We start from the raw sequence: 17,299 nt of genomic DNA, 5'->3' as shown, positions 1-17,299 counted from the left end.
TACATCATATCAGGTACGTAATAGAAACAAATCTTGTGGTGGAACTTGTGGAAAAATATGTAAACATAAATTATACAGTATATTAAAAAAATACAACACTCATCAAACTAACACATTATGCAAATATAAGTACACAAGTATAAAAATACAACTGCTTGACAGGGATTATTTTCTGACAGTTAAAATGCACCAGAATGCAGAAAATTAAGTGTTTGACATTCAAAATGTCAATGCTACTCAATAAGGGAGCCCCCCCCCATGTGAACTGAGTTGATCTGTTATACTTTATTGAAGAAAAAATGTGTAATTTGAATACCAATTTTGAGAACTGAGAGCAGGTTTCCAGCTGTTCCAGCTGGCTGATGATGAAACTCCTCTGTTAAACTGGGAGAACATGACTGTAAGGTTAGTTAGTTGTAACATCATACACAGACACAATGAGACTGAACCTGTACAAACCAAAATAAGACATCAGCTACGTCATAGAAACAAATCCTGCGGTTTATTAACAATGTAAGATCATGAATGTGGAACAATATGTACACATTATTATATATCAAAAGCGATACACTCATCAAACTAACACATTATGCAAATATAAGTACACAAGTATAAAAATACGACTGCTTGACAGGGATTATTTTCTGACAGTTAAAAGTGACTAACAGTCGGTAACTTGAACCTTTTCATAACACCTGTGATGATCTGCCAGGTCAAGTGATTTCTTTTCCCAAGAACTCAGTAGCCCAAGTTCCCAAAATGTAGCACACAATCACAATCAACGTTTAAAACATTTATCCCGTTTAACACATTCTAAGCAGTATCACAGTCTCAGAACAGACTGCAGGGGAAAGCGTGTCCTGTGAGTGTCCTTCCTGTTGCCGTGGCTTGCTCGTCCACTCTGTCCTGTCCCGTTTTTACAAGTTGTCCACCCCGCGGATCCTCCTGGCCAGCTGAATGTCCCGGGGGAACAGCGTGACCCGCTTGGCGTGGATCGCACACAGGTTTGCGTCGGAGAACAACATGACCAGAAAGGCCTCTGCAGCCTGGAGGGACGAGGAGGAAGAGGAGGACAGCCAGATGATGTCAAATCAAAGAAATCAGCTTTTGTTGGAGGATTGCTCCAACAAAAGCATCATATCACTGTGTACCTGAGCACGCGTGACAAATAAAGCTATCTGGATTATTGGCTTCAGCTCATTTTTATGGAGGACTGTGTATGTTTCGGAGGTGGCTATCAGTTTTATATTATTCTAAATGAAAATAGGCCCAATGTACAATATTGGGTTGTAGTCTGTGACTTAATGGTTACAAAACTAAACATCACCGGGCACTGTATTCATCACGCAGAACACATGAAAGGATCAATTTTTACGAATATTCATTCAAAAATAGTTTACAAAAGGAACAAAGTGCAAACCAGAACTAAAAAAGGAGAGTGAGAACTGAAATCACAGACAAGACACCACATTACTACTCATGTTGCTCAGTGAAAACAATAAATACAGCTTCTATAACTTGGAGCTAAATTACAATTTTCAGACAAACAGATACCCTTTTTTTTTCTTCTAAAGATCATTTTTTAAGGACATTTTTAGGCCTTTATTTCTCGGGACAGCTGAAGACAAGAAAGGGAAGGGGGGGGGGGTCGTAAACTCTGCTCTCCCAACTGAGCTAACCCGCCCACGGAAACATACAGTTTAAAGTGCAGTGAATAAGATGTCCTATGTAAATGTAAATGTAAATGTGCTGTATTTATATAGCGCTTTTCCAGTCTTAACAACTGCTCAAAGCGCTTTTACATCTACAGGGAACATTCACCATTCACACACATTCATACACTGTAGCCGGGGCTGCCGTACAAGGTGCCACCTGCTCATCAGATAAACATTCACACACATTCACACTCCGATGCGCAGCACCGGGGGCAACTAGGGGTTAGGGGCTATGTGTTGTGTATATTCAGACTGATCTCATTAAATGGCGTACATATAACACGCCATTATTGGTGTGTTATCAAGACGCATACTCACTTTTATCAGTGCTGTTTGGCCTCGATTAACTTCCATTACCTTGCGATGGCGTTTGATTTTACGCCGCAGAGAAGTATGACAGTGCAAAAATCTCCATAGGGAGGTTGGTCTGGGCGGATGGGTCAAACACAGGACTTTCACCCAGGAGACCGGGGATCGGGTCCCGCATGTCACGGTTCATAATTCCACCGTTGTTTCCTTCTTGCAATAACACGGCAAGTGAAGTGTATGCGTGCGCCCGCTGTATACAGCGGATAGCTCGAAGTGCGTACAGATAACACACCAACTTGGGTTAAGAAAAGTCGGCGTGTACTTTTACGCGAAGTCATGTTGGTATATTTCCTTCTTTGAAATTGTTGTATGATGGTCAGACATTGATTATGAACGTCTAATGATCTCAAGCCCATTCATACTTTTATCCCTGGGCGAAATCCTCCATCTGAATGCTTATGGCTTGAAATAAGCTCCATGAATAAAATGATTATTGTTATTATTGATGTATTGAATCATTAGTACTGCTGAGAATGACAGCATGTCGGCTTGGTGGTGGAGGCACGTGCTTACCTCCTGCAGGGCCAGAAGAGCGTAGACCTGCCATCTGAGAGCCTCATGGGAAAAACTCTGGCACACCTCACGGACCTGAACCGAGACAAGGAACCGAGATTTCATCAATCAAGGCTGCAGTCACACAGGGGAGAGAAACTTATCAGACCTGCTGGGGCGAGCGGGACGCAGGCGAGAGATACGACTCACTAGGTTTGAAAATAAAATCCACTGTGTTCAATGGAAAAGTTTTTGTTTTTTTACCCAGACATTTCAAAATAATACATTTCAAAGCTGTAATAACAATACCGTGAAACCATGTTGCTGAAGGTTATCATACTGTCAGAATCTCATACCGGCCCATGCCTATCGAGGATTCAGACGCTACATACATCAGACGCATCTCCCTTACCCCAATACCTGCCTTTAGGAGGTGCTTCGAAACCGAGCACTCTGTTTTCCATACACAGTGTTTTCCCTAATATTGTTGAAGACCGATGTGAATGCCCTTCCTCAAGAAAATGTTACGTTTTTCAATAAAAAAAAAGTAAAAATACAATTTCACTTATCTTTGGAGCATTATTTTGACTATATCTGTGTCTAAAATTTTGAAAAAGCTAGAACAGAGAATACATAAATAACACTCAAAAAGCTTAAAGACAGAACTGACATAAAGAAGTCTAATTTTAATGAAATTTCTTTGTCTACCGGGGTTTTTATTGTGTAGTCCTGAGTAGTAGTGTCCCCTTCTCTCTCAGTGATCTTCCATCTCAGAGGCTTAGTCATGTTTAAAGGTGGACAATTGGAAACATGAGACGGACAGATGTAATGTGATAAAGTAGATGAACAGCCTATACGTGTTTTGTTAGATCATGTGTATATATACAAAAATATTTTTTTCTTCCTTATTGCCATTTTTGTGTTTTTTCTGCACGTGTGCCTAAACTCTGATGTTGTTTGTCCTCCTCTTTAAGTCACCTGTTTTCTGATTTATACATGTCTGGAGACAGTGACTTCAAAAAATAAAATAAAAAATTGTATTTAAAAAAATAAACAATAAAATGTTGTTTTCAAAATAATAAATTATGAATTCATCCGAATCAATCATGGAATGGTTTTAGAGAGAATCGCGGTGCGTCTAAGAATCTATATGTTCCCACCCTTACAGAAAACATGGTGAGTCTGACTCCCGTTCACACCCGAAGAGACACCTGCTACAGCTCTCCCACTCTCCTCGTGGTTTGCTTCTGTTTGACTCACCAGGCGAGAGAAGGGTCCCTTCCTGAGCAGAAGATCGGAGCTCTTCTGGTACTTGCGGATCTCCATTAAGGCCCGGGTCCCAGGCCGAAACCGTCTCTTCTTGGGAGACGCAGGGGGCTTTCCTAGAAAACAGATTCAGTGTGTCTATATCCACGACGTTTCATTAACGTCAACAGAACGTGTTCGCTCCCCGGTCCCCCCCCCCTTCGTCAAAACCCCGAAAATCCCCATGATGGTTACCTTTGACCAGCAAGTTCTTTTAGACTGCACAAACCACCCCCTTCACTCTGATTTTGTAATACTCCCCTCAGGTCTCAGATTTAGGGTACCTCGGGTCAAGAGCAACACGAGTCCCATGTGCAATAAATCGGCTTAATATGCACACGTAATGTAGTACTCTCTTCTTTTTAGTTTTATTTTTAAAGGTTGCTCCAGTGGTGATAAGTTGTGTAGTGTGTATTACATACAGGCTTCTAACGTTACTTCACCAATCACCAGCAAGAATACTTTTTTTAGACATGTCTAATAAAAATAAGAGTTTTATCTTATTGACATATTTTTAAATACTATTTCAGGTAAATGACCCGCCTTGGTAGTAGAAGGTAGGAAGAACTACTTCTTTTTAGTTGGGATGAAAGCAGTGGCTTATTTCTGAAATAAAGTTTAAATGTCTGCCCGGCTACTTTAGTGGCTCTCACTTGAACTTCCACTGAGTCTTGGGGACCGGGGTGTTGACCCGGAGGCCCCTGGGCCCGGCGGCGGGGGTCGGCGTTGGGGGGTTTTGCCCTTCCGACGGCTGGCTGATGAATCATCATGACGCATCGCCTCCAACACACAGCTCAGGACCACAGGAGGAAAACCACTACAGCTCAGGTCTGTCTGTGGAAGATTGAGGACATGACATGCTCTATCAATCACAAACCAAACCTTCAAACCATCTCTCTATAGGAGATGGATACTTCATTCACGAAAATCATTCATACCACAAGCAACAACACTTTTTAACATGTCATCTCTGGGTGTTAGATGAGACTTCTGGACACCACACTACTGCACTAATGCAACCTGCACATTTGATTTATTTACATGTTGCATACATTTTTACATTTTAGCATATTATTTAAGCTGTCGCACATTTTTGTTCCCCCATCCTGTACATAGTCAAATATATTTGTCTTTTTACTTTATTCGTATTATTATTTCATGTATATTGTATGTATGTATATTTTTCCTAGTATTTCATTTATATATTGTGTTTTGTGACTGATTTTGCTGCTGTAACACAGGAATTTTCCATTTTTTGGGATCAATAAACATACATCTATCTATCTATCTATCTATCTGCTTTTTACTCACTAAATCAACTAATTAGCTGGTTATACCTAATTATAGCAATACAGATTCCAATGATTAGCTAAAATGGGCTTCCTCATCTAACGTTGAGTGTATTTTAGTCATCACTCCCCCTGATGGATAACTAGCTACACGTCCTCCATGCGGAGTTCAAATGTCAGAAACAACAGTCTAACTTTACCCTGTCTATGTAACGTTAACATAACTATATGTGGTTATTGCATGAGGGACTTTAAAGATTGACATGACAAGTCTGTGAGTCAGAGTATTATTATCATAGGACACTTTATTTACAAATCTTATTTTTTTCACACCTGTCTCCTACTAATTTAGCTAAGTTAAGCATAACGTTGCAGGATATTTCCCGAGAAAACGGCTCCTCGCTAACTGGTTACCAGGTTAGCTAGATAGACAGTATATAGGCTAACAGCTAGCTAGCTAGCTAACGTTAGCGTTCGCTCCATTTAAAGGTCGGGCAACTTTTAGGTGCGTCATATTAACTCGCTTTTAACATGTATTAAACCAACATAGTAATTATAAACGTACCCGTTATGTTGAACAATATTCCAGAGTTCAATGTTTTATAAATCACCGGAAACCGAACAAACAGTCCTTGGTTCTCACACACAACAAAAACACGAACTGAACTCAAATTCAAACGACGCCTCTCCACCGACTCAGCCAATCAGCTTGCAACAAGTGGGCGGGCAAAAACTGTTTGGGAGCGCTTGTTGAGATTCATCGGAACTCGCTAACTGGGCGGGGATATGAGCGAGAGAATACCATCGATAGAGAATAGACATCGGGGATCGGTGAAGGTGTTCGGATGTCCCCATTGGCTGTACAGTTTATGAATATACCACGCGCTCCTTTCTTTCGTTTTTTAAATTTATGCTGCGTTCACGTTTTTCTTGAATGGTAACCCATCTCAGTCTTGTATTATTATTATTATTATTATTTTTATTAATAATAATAATCATTATTATTTATTATTATTTATTTTTTATTTTTATTATTGTTGTTATTTGTTATTAATTATTTATTATTATTATATTTATTATTTATTATTTAATTTAGACCAATCTACGTGAAACGCTACTAACGATTACGTGACAATCTATTTATATATATCATATTATAAATTATATATGAGTAAATATGATATGTAAAACTTGAACCGATACATACATTTTTACACAAATTCACCCTCGTCCGCCACGTACTGCGTAATACCATAAATATATACAAATATGACGCCAACTCGGCAACAATTTAGCAACAATTTCGCCGACTTTCCTAGTTGTTGTTAGATAGATAGATATATAGATAGATAGATAGATAGATAGATGTTTATTGATCCCAAGAAAAATGGGAAATTCCGGTGTTACAGCAGCCAAATTAGTCACAAAGCACAAATATAAATATAAATGAAATACTAGGAAAAATATACATACACACAATATACATGAAATAATAATATGAATAAAATAAAATAAATATTTGAATATGTACAGGATGGGAAGACAAAAATGTGCAACTGCTTAATAATATGCTAAATGTAAATAAATGTAAATAAACCAATTGTGCAGGTTGCATTAGTGCAGTAGTGTGGTGGTGTTCCGACTTGAGGTGAAGGTGTACCTTTTATGTTAAGTTTTTTGTTGTTATTCATTCCGAATACAAATATACAAACAAAAAAGGCATTAAATACAACAAAACCAATTTCAAAAAATAAACTTTTGCCTCGGGTCGAGCAAATAAACAGAACATAGGAGCATAAACACAGAAAATCGACCTTCATAAGAAAAGAAATTAGACAAAAGATACAAAAAATAAATAAAAGGGGCTATCTCAAATTAAACTAAAAGTTTCAAGTAGATAAACCAAATCAAGGGATTTTTCAACCTGAAGCCGTTTCAGTGACATGTACAAAAGATTTAACTCATTCTTCCAATGGATCCGGGAGGGTTTGGTCTTAAAACATCTGCATTTACGTATAAAATGTTTTCCTAAAAGCATCAAAATGTTGAGAACAAAGTCTACCTTCTTATCTTCAACAAAAACACCAAACTTTATATTCAACACTGCCAGATGTGGGGTGAAGCTGTGCCTAGTTGGTCAATTTATCCCCGATTATTATGATACTACATGAACGCGGCATTGTTTTCGGTGGTATTTGATTGCCGCACCAAAAGCGGAAGAGGCGTGGTCAAGTGACGTAGGAGATGTTTTGCTAACGGGTAGCTACCAGCTACTAGGCTAACTTTGTGTTATAGTAAAGCCTGCTCTAATCTCCCCGACGTTACCACAGACTGTCTTTCTCTTTGGGAACATTTGACATTCATGTGACTTTTTTAACATTTTATAACCGAGCGAGACATGAACGGGAGCACGAATCCGCTGCTGGACAAAGAGGAGCATGTTCTGAAGCTCGGAGAAAGCTTCGAGAAGAGGCCAAAGTCTTCCTTTCACACTATCAGATGTGAGTGTGAAAACACGCGCTATGTGTTAGCAGGATCTTCGATTAGCGGTGGTGTGGGACCAGTTCGCCCCCGTGGACAGGGACGCTGTCTCGTGCGTGATTTAGCCAATTAGGTGGATACATAAATGAAGTGATTTGCATAGATAATATATCGCCCCCCCCGCTTTAACGTTGCAGGAATGATTACATAATCAGATTTATTTGCCAGGTATGAGGACAGATACGAGGAATTTAGCTTTGGATCATCAAAGCTCACAATGCGCTTCCACATACAGAACAAACTATATATATATATATATATATATATATATATATATATATATATATATATATATATATATATACACACACAGAAACTAAATAGACAATCTAACCTTAACACCTACTAGAAAGGTCATTGGTGTTCGGTGCATACATAAACATATTAAAAGGAAATAAACAAAAAAAGCAATTGTTTGACCTCATGGTGTCCTCGGGTCAAATTGACCCGTTTTCCTATATCAGTGGGCTTTTTTTTTTAATTTTAATTACCCATAATAACATGATGGATTCCACACAACGGTCTTCGGAAATTACACATCTCTACTTTCATTCATTTGGGGGTGTCTTATTCAATTGAAGGAATGATTACAGGGTCAGAATCAGATTTATTTGAGGAATTTAGCTTCGGATCATCATCATTGCTCACGATGCGCTTCTACTCACAGAACAAAATATATATACACACACTATGAACAGAAACAACAGACAATATAACCCTATAACACCTACTAGGAAGGTCATTACATAAACACATGGTCCACAAATAACGTCTCTGGGTGAAATCTGAAGCCCTTTCCGACTCTTGCTGCTGCAAATAACGAGGTACGTCGTCGTCGTTCGTTTAATCCTTTATTCTAGAATAATTTTAGATAAAAGCACATAAAACAAGAAGGACTTAGTGATTAAAAAACATGACTCTCACACAGCTGAGGTTGAAAAACCGTGTGGCTTCCCGGATCCAGATTCCCCTTCCACCTCACCTGTGATCCCCTTTATTGGCTCCAATTAGCACCCACACACAGGTGCGCAGGTGACGTAACAAACAACTATTTACGCAGACCTACCGCAAACACACACACCACACACACATAACACACGTATATAGTCGAATTGGCCATTACACATATTAAAAGGAAATAAACAATAACGCAACTGTTTTAGCATCACTCATGTTGGCTTGAGTCAAATTGACTTGTTTTCCTATATCACTGTTTTTTTAAATTTCTAATTACCCACAATAACATGATTGATTCCACACAACGCTCTTTGGCAAGTACACATCTCCATCCATCCATCTTCATCCGCTTTATCCGGTGTCGGATCTCTACTTTCATTCATTTTGGGGCGTCTTATTCAATTTTATAGCATTTGGAGAGAAACAAATGGAAGTGTTTTTGAAATAGTATTGAGTAAAAGTCGACATATTCCAGTCAGTGATTATCATCAACATCCTTTCCTTTAATTTTAGTCTCAATAATTCCTAATTTCTGCTTTTCTAACTCAAACATTAGGGATAATTTCCTATAAATGAGGTTTATTGACCATGAATTCCAAAAATAAATGTAAAACTGAAGTTAATAACTTAGTGTTACGTAGTGTTAAACGTCAACAAAAGTGTTGGAAAAAGGGACAAAAACGTAAGAAAAAGTTAAAAACGTTGATTAAAAACGGATGTGTTGACTTTTCATTTTGACGACCCGAGGGGTGTAAGAAAACCAGACAGGGAGGCCTGGTGCAGCATGTTTATAAAATGTTGAGGGAACGTGTAAAAGTCTTTACTTTGTTTTCAGATGACTTCAAACCGGCGTCCATCGACACAAGCTGCGAGGGAGAGCTGCAGGTCGGGAAAGGAGATGAAGTCACGATCACGTTACCTCACATCCCGGTAAGACCGGCCGCGGCTCTCCTCCGGGTCACTGATTAAGTGAAGATTACATAACATTACATTACATTAGATTACATTAGATTACATTAGATAATACTTTATTCATCCCCCAATGGGAAAGTCCCTTGTTACAGCTGCAGTTTTACAGTTTTTTTGTAAAGATTATTGTTATTCCGCTCCGTCTGTCTCATTTTAGACGGTTTAAACAAGAGAGAAAACTCACATTACTTGGACACATATGTCAGACCCATGAAAAAACCCAAAGGTCTGTAGTAATGGGTCTCGGGCGTTGCCAGGGGGCTTTATAGCGCTTTATTTCTTGCTTTGTTTTCAGAAAGTCCCTCCCAGACCAGGATCCCACATGGTTTTGAAAAGGATTATGTGAATGTTTCGTTAATTAATGTTTAATGTATACTTTATTAATCCCACAATCTACACTCTGTTGTTATTACACACATTACAAACACATGCACTAATGGAGAGATGTCAGAGGGAGGGGGTGCCCATGGAAAGTTGGGGGTTTGGTGCCTTGCTCTAGAGCACCTTGGCAGTGCCCAGGAGGTGAACTGGCTCCTCCCCAGCTACCAGTCCACCACCATACTTTGGTCCACACGGGGACTTGAACCAGCGACCCTCAGGTTCCCAACCCAACTCCCTTTGAGCTGAGCTACTGCCACCCCCCAATTCCAAACACCCAAGTCCATGTTCCCTTATGATGAGTCCCCCTGAAGAAGAACCTTTAAATGTAAATAATAAGGTCTGGTGAAGCAAACACATACACACCACATATTCTGATTTGGCTTCTTCTTCTTCTTCTTCTTCTTCTTCTTCTTCTTCTTCTTCTTCTTCTTCTTCTTCTTCTTCTTCTTCTTCTTCTTCTTCTTCTTCTTCTTCTTCTTCTTCTTCTTCTTCTTCTTCTTCTTCTTCTTCTTCTTCTTCTTCTTCTTCTTCTTCTTCTTCTTCTTCTTCTCCTCCTCCTCCTCCTCCTCCTCCTCCTCCTCCTCCTCCTCCCAGGGCTCCACGCCTCCCATGACGGTGTTCAAAGGAAACAAGCGGCCGTACCAGAAGGACTGCGTGCTCATCATTAACCACGACACCGGGGACTTCGTTCTGGAGAAGCTGAGCAGCAGCATCCAGGTCAAGAAAACCAGGTGAGAGGTCAAAGGTCAGAGCGGTTCACACCTTTAGGTTTTCGTCTCACCCTCAGTCCTCAAAGGGAAAATATATTTTATTGATCTCAAAACAGGGCTGTAGTACTCAAGTCCGGTCTTGGACTCAAGTCTGGACTCAAGACCGTTTTTCTGTGGTCTCAGACTTGTCTGGGACTCGCTAGTATTTGGACTCTGACTTGTCTCGGTCTCGGCCACCGGTCTTGCCCAACATGGCTTTTGGTCTGGACCGAGTCCAGGTGTCTTGATCATATTGATAATAATATTGGAGGGGAAGTGAAACCCAAAAGTATTGTCTCGATACCGTCATGCATAAGACCTTTTTTCTGTCCTGGACTCGGTCTTGACTCAGACTCAAACTTCTTTGGACTCTGTCTTGTCTTGGACTCAACTAGTCCTGGTCTTACTCTTGCCCTGGGCTCAACAAATGTGGTCTTGACTACAGCCCCGTCTCAAACCAAAGAAAACACAAACCATTTAGGAGCCACATGTATTTTAGTTGTTTATGGTCTCATCCGTATTATTAACTGATTATTATTGTATGCACTGAGATTGCAGGTGGTGGAAACTTTCTGGGGACCCCGCTCACACGGTTATCCACATCACAAAGTAACTTTACATCTGGGAAAGGCAGTACTAGTTGTATTTTACGTGTGAGGGAATACATCTTTGAAACCTGGACCTGCAGCGGGTCACACTGTGTTTTCATCTCAGTGTTTAGTCCCTCACGGCTGCAGTGTTTTGGTACGCTTTCAGCTTAAATACACAATACATGTTGCCAAAATATGTTGCACCAAATTCAATTCACATCATTTTAGTAACATTTTGTTAAATTTCTATGGCCCCATCTGTTTTTCTCTATACTGTCTTCTCTACTGTATTCTTGCTAAAACTGATGCTGGAAATTTCAATTTCCTTGCGGGAGTCATCCCAGAAGGATTAATAACGAGGAGTCTAAGTCTGTTGGACGTTGATGATTACAGCTACGCTGAATTCAACCGAGACTTTGAGGAAAACAAAAGTTGCCTCTTGAATCTGGCGGACAGACAACACATACAACTTTCAGAATCTTTCCGAAGATGTTATTCCTGCAGTTAAGCTCCAGATAGATCAGACAACTAAAAACTAACAGTAGCTACATTTAAATTTTGATTTATCAGTTTATTGGTCAGGGACCATTCACACAGGCATCGGAAGTGCATCCGATGCAGCTTCTGTGGGACTTCTAGCTCTATCTTTAGGCTTATTTGCAGTCTTTTTCCTTGGTTAGGCTTTCAGCCTGACACACATGGTAAAGCACTATATAATAGACCTAGAAACTAACAGCTGACGCAGACAACCAGGCGGTCACAGAAGCAGAAACAACTAACAACGGAGCAAACCCAACGGACCAGCAGCCGCATTCAGCGCATGCGTAAAGACATCGGCGTTGTGTGTACGTTTCAGGGCGGAGGGCAGCAGTAAGATCCAGGCACGCATCGAGCAGCAGTCGGTTCGATCCAGCCAGCCCACCTCTCAGTTCCGGGCCCCCACCAAGCCCGGGACCGGGGTCAAAACCTCCCCTTCTCCTTCCAAGGATAATCCCTCCCCTGAGCCTCAGCTCGATGACATCAAGAGAGGTGAGGAGACAACAACAGTAGCCCAACTCCCTTCTTACAACTCCCTTTCATAGGATAGGACAGCTCTTCTGTTGGTATGTCTGTGTATATGTATATGTGCATGAAGATGTAAGTCTATACGTATTTTTATACAGTATGTAGTGTGTGTGTGTTGTGTGTATACATACAGTATATGTGTGCATGGTTACGGAAGGCTTGCGTCGGTTTTGTCGTCATTACTTAGAATTTATCATGCGGGGAGACAAACTACGTACTATAGCTTTAACTTTGGACAAACAATTTGGCAAAAAAAGGGTTGGCAAAAAAATGGACACAGTGAGATTTTAGATAAATAATCATCAAAAATGTGGATATAATGACCGAGTGGGGAAATAGAACAGCTACAACAGCCTGGTAAGTTTAGAAAATGACATAATTTTACTGTAATGCAGCCTTTAAAGCCAGGGAAAGACAACACTTGCCTCAAATCACGATATCCAGAATTTAAGAGGATATCTAGTCTCATGGATTGATGTTGACATAATATGGATATATTGCGTAGAAGGAGTTGGGTCTTAACGTGCCCCCCTTCTGTTTGTGCTGCCTCAGAGCTGCGGGCCGAGGTGGAGGTGATCGAGCAGATGAGCAGCAGCGGCAGCAGCTCCTCGGACTCGGCCAGCGCCGACGACAGCGCCGACGACAGCAGCAGCGACGGCGAGCACGATGCCCCCCGACCGCTCAGCCAGACCTCGCCCAGCCGCCCCCCCGTGGCCAACGGGGGGGCCGAGCGGCAGCAGGGCAACAACCAGCTCATGAACACACTCCGTGAGTATCTCGTAGCTACGTGGCTTCTGTCCCTTTGCCTGTGCTTCTGCTGATCCCGCTGGGCAGGCAGGAGAGGACGTGGATTTGTTCGATAGATTTGTTTGAGCATTTCTCCCATTTCCAGTTTTTCGCCTTTAATTTTAGACAGGAGACTTAGGTGAGAAAGGGGGGAGAGGGGGGGGGGAAACAAGCAGGAACTCGTCACAGGTCGGATTCGAACCGTGGACCTCTGCGTCGAGGCATAGACCTCTCAGTACATGTGCGCTAGCTCCACCGCTGGGCCAACCAGGCTACTGGAGACGGAGATGGGACACCTCAATTTCAGTTCTGATTCAGTATTTGTCTAGTCTCTTGTTGCCAGACCCTCCTCCACAGCGCTGCAGAGGAGGGTCTGGCTAGTCCACATGACAGTACAGGATGGGAGAACAACATGCTCTGGTTTATCGCCATTTCTTTAAACCAATCACAATCGTCTGGAGGCCAGAAGGAGCCACGGCGTCTCTGCAAAACAGCCTCGGGAAGGAACTTGTAGTCGTGCAACAGAAAACTCAGATTAGACAGAGAGTCTAGCTAGATGTCTGGATTTACCCTGCAGAGATCTGAGGAGCAGAGATAGCCTACATGATGCTAACAACAGCCTTCTGTAATGTCAACACAATAACAATGGACCTACTTAACAAAGTTTGTTCACTGCTGGCTACAAGCTAGCAATCAAACACATAAAGCTGTCAGTGGAATGGTGTTTTGAGCTAACGTTAGCAATCAAACAACCGTAGCCAGATAGCTACAACATTCTCAAAATGATTCCCAGCTTCTGTTATTGTTTGTAATGAGAAAAGTTTATTATTTCTTGGATTTCACTAATTTCCGTATGACAGTTATGCTGTAAAGCGTTTAAATCTGAGCATGCACGACTCAAATCTGCACTCAGGGAGTGACATACGCCACAGCGCTGTGGAGGTCTGACAACGCGAGACTAGCATTTGTCAACTAATGGCCGGAAACTCGTCTTTAAACCACGTTCAAACCGGTTTGTCTTCACAGGAAACGACCTCCAGCTCAGCGAGTCGGGCAGCGACAGCGATGACGACTAAACTCTCCGTTGGTCAGTCTCTCTCTCTCTCTCTCTCTCTCTCTCTCTCTCTCTCCCTCTGTATCTCTCTCTCTCTCTCCACACACTCCTCCTTTCTGCCTGGTGCAATCTTTCCTTTGCTGTGATAACTGACACCAGCTGTATATCTTGGTTTGACTGTTTTTCTGATTAGATTGTAGTATATCCCTAAAGCTGGCCAGCCCGGGACTTTAAGAGTGTATTTTTATTAGATGTATATTTTGTTTTGTATAGCGAGACTTGAGAGGTTTGGAAGATTATATATTAGAGTGCACATACATATTTTCTGTACTTAGAGCTGCTAGTTTTATCTCCTCAGATCATGTGTTTTTGTTTTTATGCTAAGACAGTGAAGAGATTGTCTTAAAATACCCTCCCTCATCCTCTCACCTTGTCTGGTTATTCATCAGAGAAGGTTGGGGGGGGGGGGGAGGCTCTCCACATTGTTTGTATATATCCGCTATGAATACAAAAATTGCAGCATTGCAGATGAACCTGTGCAGCCTGCACATCTGCAACAAATCAGAGAAAACACACATCTGCTTACCTAGTGTGTTGAGGTCAGTGTGTACTCTGTGCCTTCCTAATCTCAACGTCCAGAGTTTTAAAGGCTTTGCTGGTTATCTTTTATTAAGTTATGAATCTCACCTTCATTTGTTAGAAATGAATAAAGGTCTTTTTATGGGATTTGTTGACAAGAAGTAAAAATACAGAATATACTATATACTTGTTCTTTAAACAGTTACTAGATGAACTTTTAGGTTGCTGTTGTGTAATGAATGAACTTTAGGGTTTTGGCATTGTGAGTTTAGTTTAGTCATATAACAGATATAAGAATAGATGGATTAAGATTCTGCCTGATTTGATTTAGATTTCTGGCATCCAGAGCCACGTGGAGCACATCAATGGAGCCAAGTTGCAGCTGGTAAAAGCTGCTTTTTGTCATCTGTTTTGTAACCTCTAGGGGGCAGAAAGAGCCCGAAATCACAGACCTGATATGTACAAGCTAATAATGTAATGGCTAACGTGTAAGCAACAGTTGAATGTAAGGTTGGTCTCTACCAACTCTTGAGAAAAACATCTGGCTTCGGTTTTTGATCAGTTAGAAACTCCCACATACAGTCTGTTTGTAGCTGGAGAATCATAAACAAGGAGCCAAAAGAGTCGTCTGTGATTGGCCGTGTTGTAAAGGCGCAGGCACACCAACCCGATGATCGCTCGTCGGACAGTCTGGCGAGGTCGGTGACTCGGGTCGGTTCGGCGTGCTCCGTGCCGTCGTCCGTCGGAGGAGCCGTCGGCTTTAATTTGGACCGATTAGACCTGTTGAATCGGGACTCAATGACCAATCTGATTGGTGGAGTGCTAGTCCTTTACCAGTGAATTAGTGCGCTTACGTTAAAACAATTTTTGGAAATGTTTTCAGAAGTAAAAAAAAAGTTCCGTAAAACATGAGATCGCATTCCGAACGAGCCGCCATGATGGTCGGCTTTGAAATTCGGGAGAAGCCAGACCCACGTGACGCTTTTGGGGCGACAGAATGATCCGTCCGACTTCCTTTTCTGCCGCCGGTCGGCCGTCGGGTCGGTGTGTCAGAGCCTTAAAGGCGTAGGCAGCAACTACATGCCCTGACGAGGAGTTGGTAAGTTAGTTAATAGCTAATGACTAACTAATGCATTTCCTCATTTTTTCTACTTGTCACAATAAAACCCAGAGACTCACAGTGTAAACACTGACTGGGGTTGGGCGTTGTTTTGATTTTAACATTTCTGATTCCAATTCTGATTTTCAGGTTCAGGGTAATTACTAGTTAGATTGTAGTTTGAGGTGGTGGAGGTTAAACGGATGACATGCTTGTTTCACAGATACAAGGGAAATCATTTTTGGATTCAGTCGTGATTTGCAGTTCTAACGGGGTGTTTCAGTGTTACGTAAACCCGCAATTTAGAGCGCTGCTTACTGTGCTCCATGGCTGCAACACAACAAGCACCTGGAAGTAGAGCTGGGCAACATATCGATATTATACAGTGGTGTGAAAAAGTGTTTGCCCCCTTCCTCATTTCCTGTTCCTTTGCATGTTTGTCACACTTTCTGAATCACTTTTTCACACAGGGCCATGATGGTTAGGATTTTTTTTCACCTTTAATAATAAAACACCTTTATTTACAAATTGCATTTTGTGTTTACTTGTGTTGTCCTTGACTATTGTTTAAATTGGTTTCATGTTCCGAAACACTTAAGTGTGACAAACATGCAAAGGAACAGGAAATGAGGAAGGGGGCAAACACTTTTTCACACCACTGTATCAGTATCGGGATATGAGACTAGATATCGTAATAGGGCATAAATATAGTCTTTTCCTGGTTTTAAAGGCTGCGTTACATTAAAGTGATGTCATTTTCTGAACTCACCAGTCTGTAGTAAATTTTCTATTAATGTCCTTTATCCACTTAGTCAGTATATCCACATTACTGATGATTATTTATCAAAAGTCTCATTGTGTAACTATTTTGTTAAATCACCAGTAGTCAACACTACAATATCTTTGCTGTATCGATATCGAGGTATTTGGTCAAAAATATCGTGATATTGGATTTTCTCCACATCACCCACCACCTAGATTTGAGACATCAATCATGGTGATTACAAAATTCCACAAATCAATTAATAAAAACATCTAAAACTCAAACTATACAGGATTAAGTCTGGGGAAACAGCTGTAGTAGTAAGAGCTGGGCGATATGGAGAAAATCAAGTGTCACGATATTTTTGACCAAATACATCAACGTCGATATTGAGGCAATATTGTAGTGTTGACTATTGGTGTTTTACCAAAATATTAACACAATAAAAGCTTTGATAAATAATCAACAATAACGTGGATTATAATGACTAAGTGGGTAAAGATAAATAATACAACAGTTAGAACAGTCTGGTTAGTTCAGATAATTACCTCACTTTACTGTCACAGAGCCTTTAAAGCCAGGAAAGTGGAAAATAT

At 41.0% G+C, this 17,299-nt stretch overlaps 2 protein-coding genes across 2 annotated transcripts; one reads left to right on the top strand and one right to left on the bottom strand.

Moving 5' to 3' along the window:
- Window positions 1-482: 482 nt before the first annotated feature.
- Window positions 483-5,974, bottom strand: LOC117946440 (histone H3.3). Its single transcript, XM_034874600.1, has 5 exons — window positions 5,736-5,974; window positions 4,535-4,715; window positions 3,837-3,958; window positions 2,598-2,672; window positions 483-1,046 (listed from the first exon to the last, which is right to left on the bottom strand). Exons 2-5 carry the CDS (start codon window positions 4,656-4,658, stop codon window positions 918-920), a joined length of 450 nt encoding a protein of 149 aa, XP_034730491.1. The 5' UTR covers window positions 4,659-4,715; window positions 5,736-5,974; the 3' UTR covers window positions 483-917.
- A 1,393-nt stretch (window positions 5,975-7,367) lies between these two features.
- On the top strand, window positions 7,368-15,827 carry eaf1 (ELL associated factor 1). The gene is made up of 6 exons (XM_034874599.1): window positions 7,368-7,671; window positions 9,504-9,598; window positions 10,613-10,749; window positions 12,214-12,386; window positions 12,975-13,190; window positions 14,235-15,827. The coding sequence occupies exons 1-6, from the start codon at window positions 7,569-7,571 to the stop codon at window positions 14,282-14,284; spliced, it is 774 nt and encodes a 257-aa protein (XP_034730490.1). The 5' UTR covers window positions 7,368-7,568; the 3' UTR covers window positions 14,285-15,827.
- Window positions 15,828-17,299: the final 1,472 nt, after the last annotated feature.

This window comes from Etheostoma cragini, chromosome 6 (assembly GCF_013103735.1).
Source record: "Etheostoma cragini isolate CJK2018 chromosome 6, CSU_Ecrag_1.0, whole genome shotgun sequence".
Lineage (NCBI taxonomy): Eukaryota > Metazoa > Chordata > Actinopteri > Perciformes > Percidae > Etheostoma > Etheostoma cragini.
Note: the sequence above shows the minus strand (reverse complement) of the source record. Positions and strands in the feature narration are given on the sequence as shown.

Excerpts from the sequence above, each read along its gene's own strand:
- LOC117946440 (XM_034874600.1), bottom strand. The coding sequence starts at position 4,658 with ATGCGTCATGATGATTCATCAGCCAGCCGTCGGAAGGGCAAAACCCCC. Across the intron at positions 3,959-4,534 it reads AAGACTCAGTGGAAGTTCAA|GAAAGCCCCCTGCGTCTCCC; the intron begins GTGAGAGCCACT and ends TCTGTTTTCTAG. Across the intron at positions 2,673-3,836 it reads AGGGACCCTTCTCTCGCCTG|GTCCGTGAGGTGTGCCAGAG; the intron begins GTGAGTCAAACA and ends GTCTCGGTTCAG.
- eaf1 (XM_034874599.1), top strand. The coding sequence starts at position 7,569 with ATGAACGGGAGCACGAATCCGCTGCTGGACAAAGAGGAGCATGTTCTG. Across the intron at positions 7,672-9,503 it reads TTCCTTTCACACTATCAGAT|ATGACTTCAAACCGGCGTCC; the intron begins GTGAGTGTGAAA and ends CTTTGTTTTCAG. Across the intron at positions 12,387-12,974 it reads GCTCGATGACATCAAGAGAG|AGCTGCGGGCCGAGGTGGAG; the intron begins GTGAGGAGACAA and ends GTGCTGCCTCAG.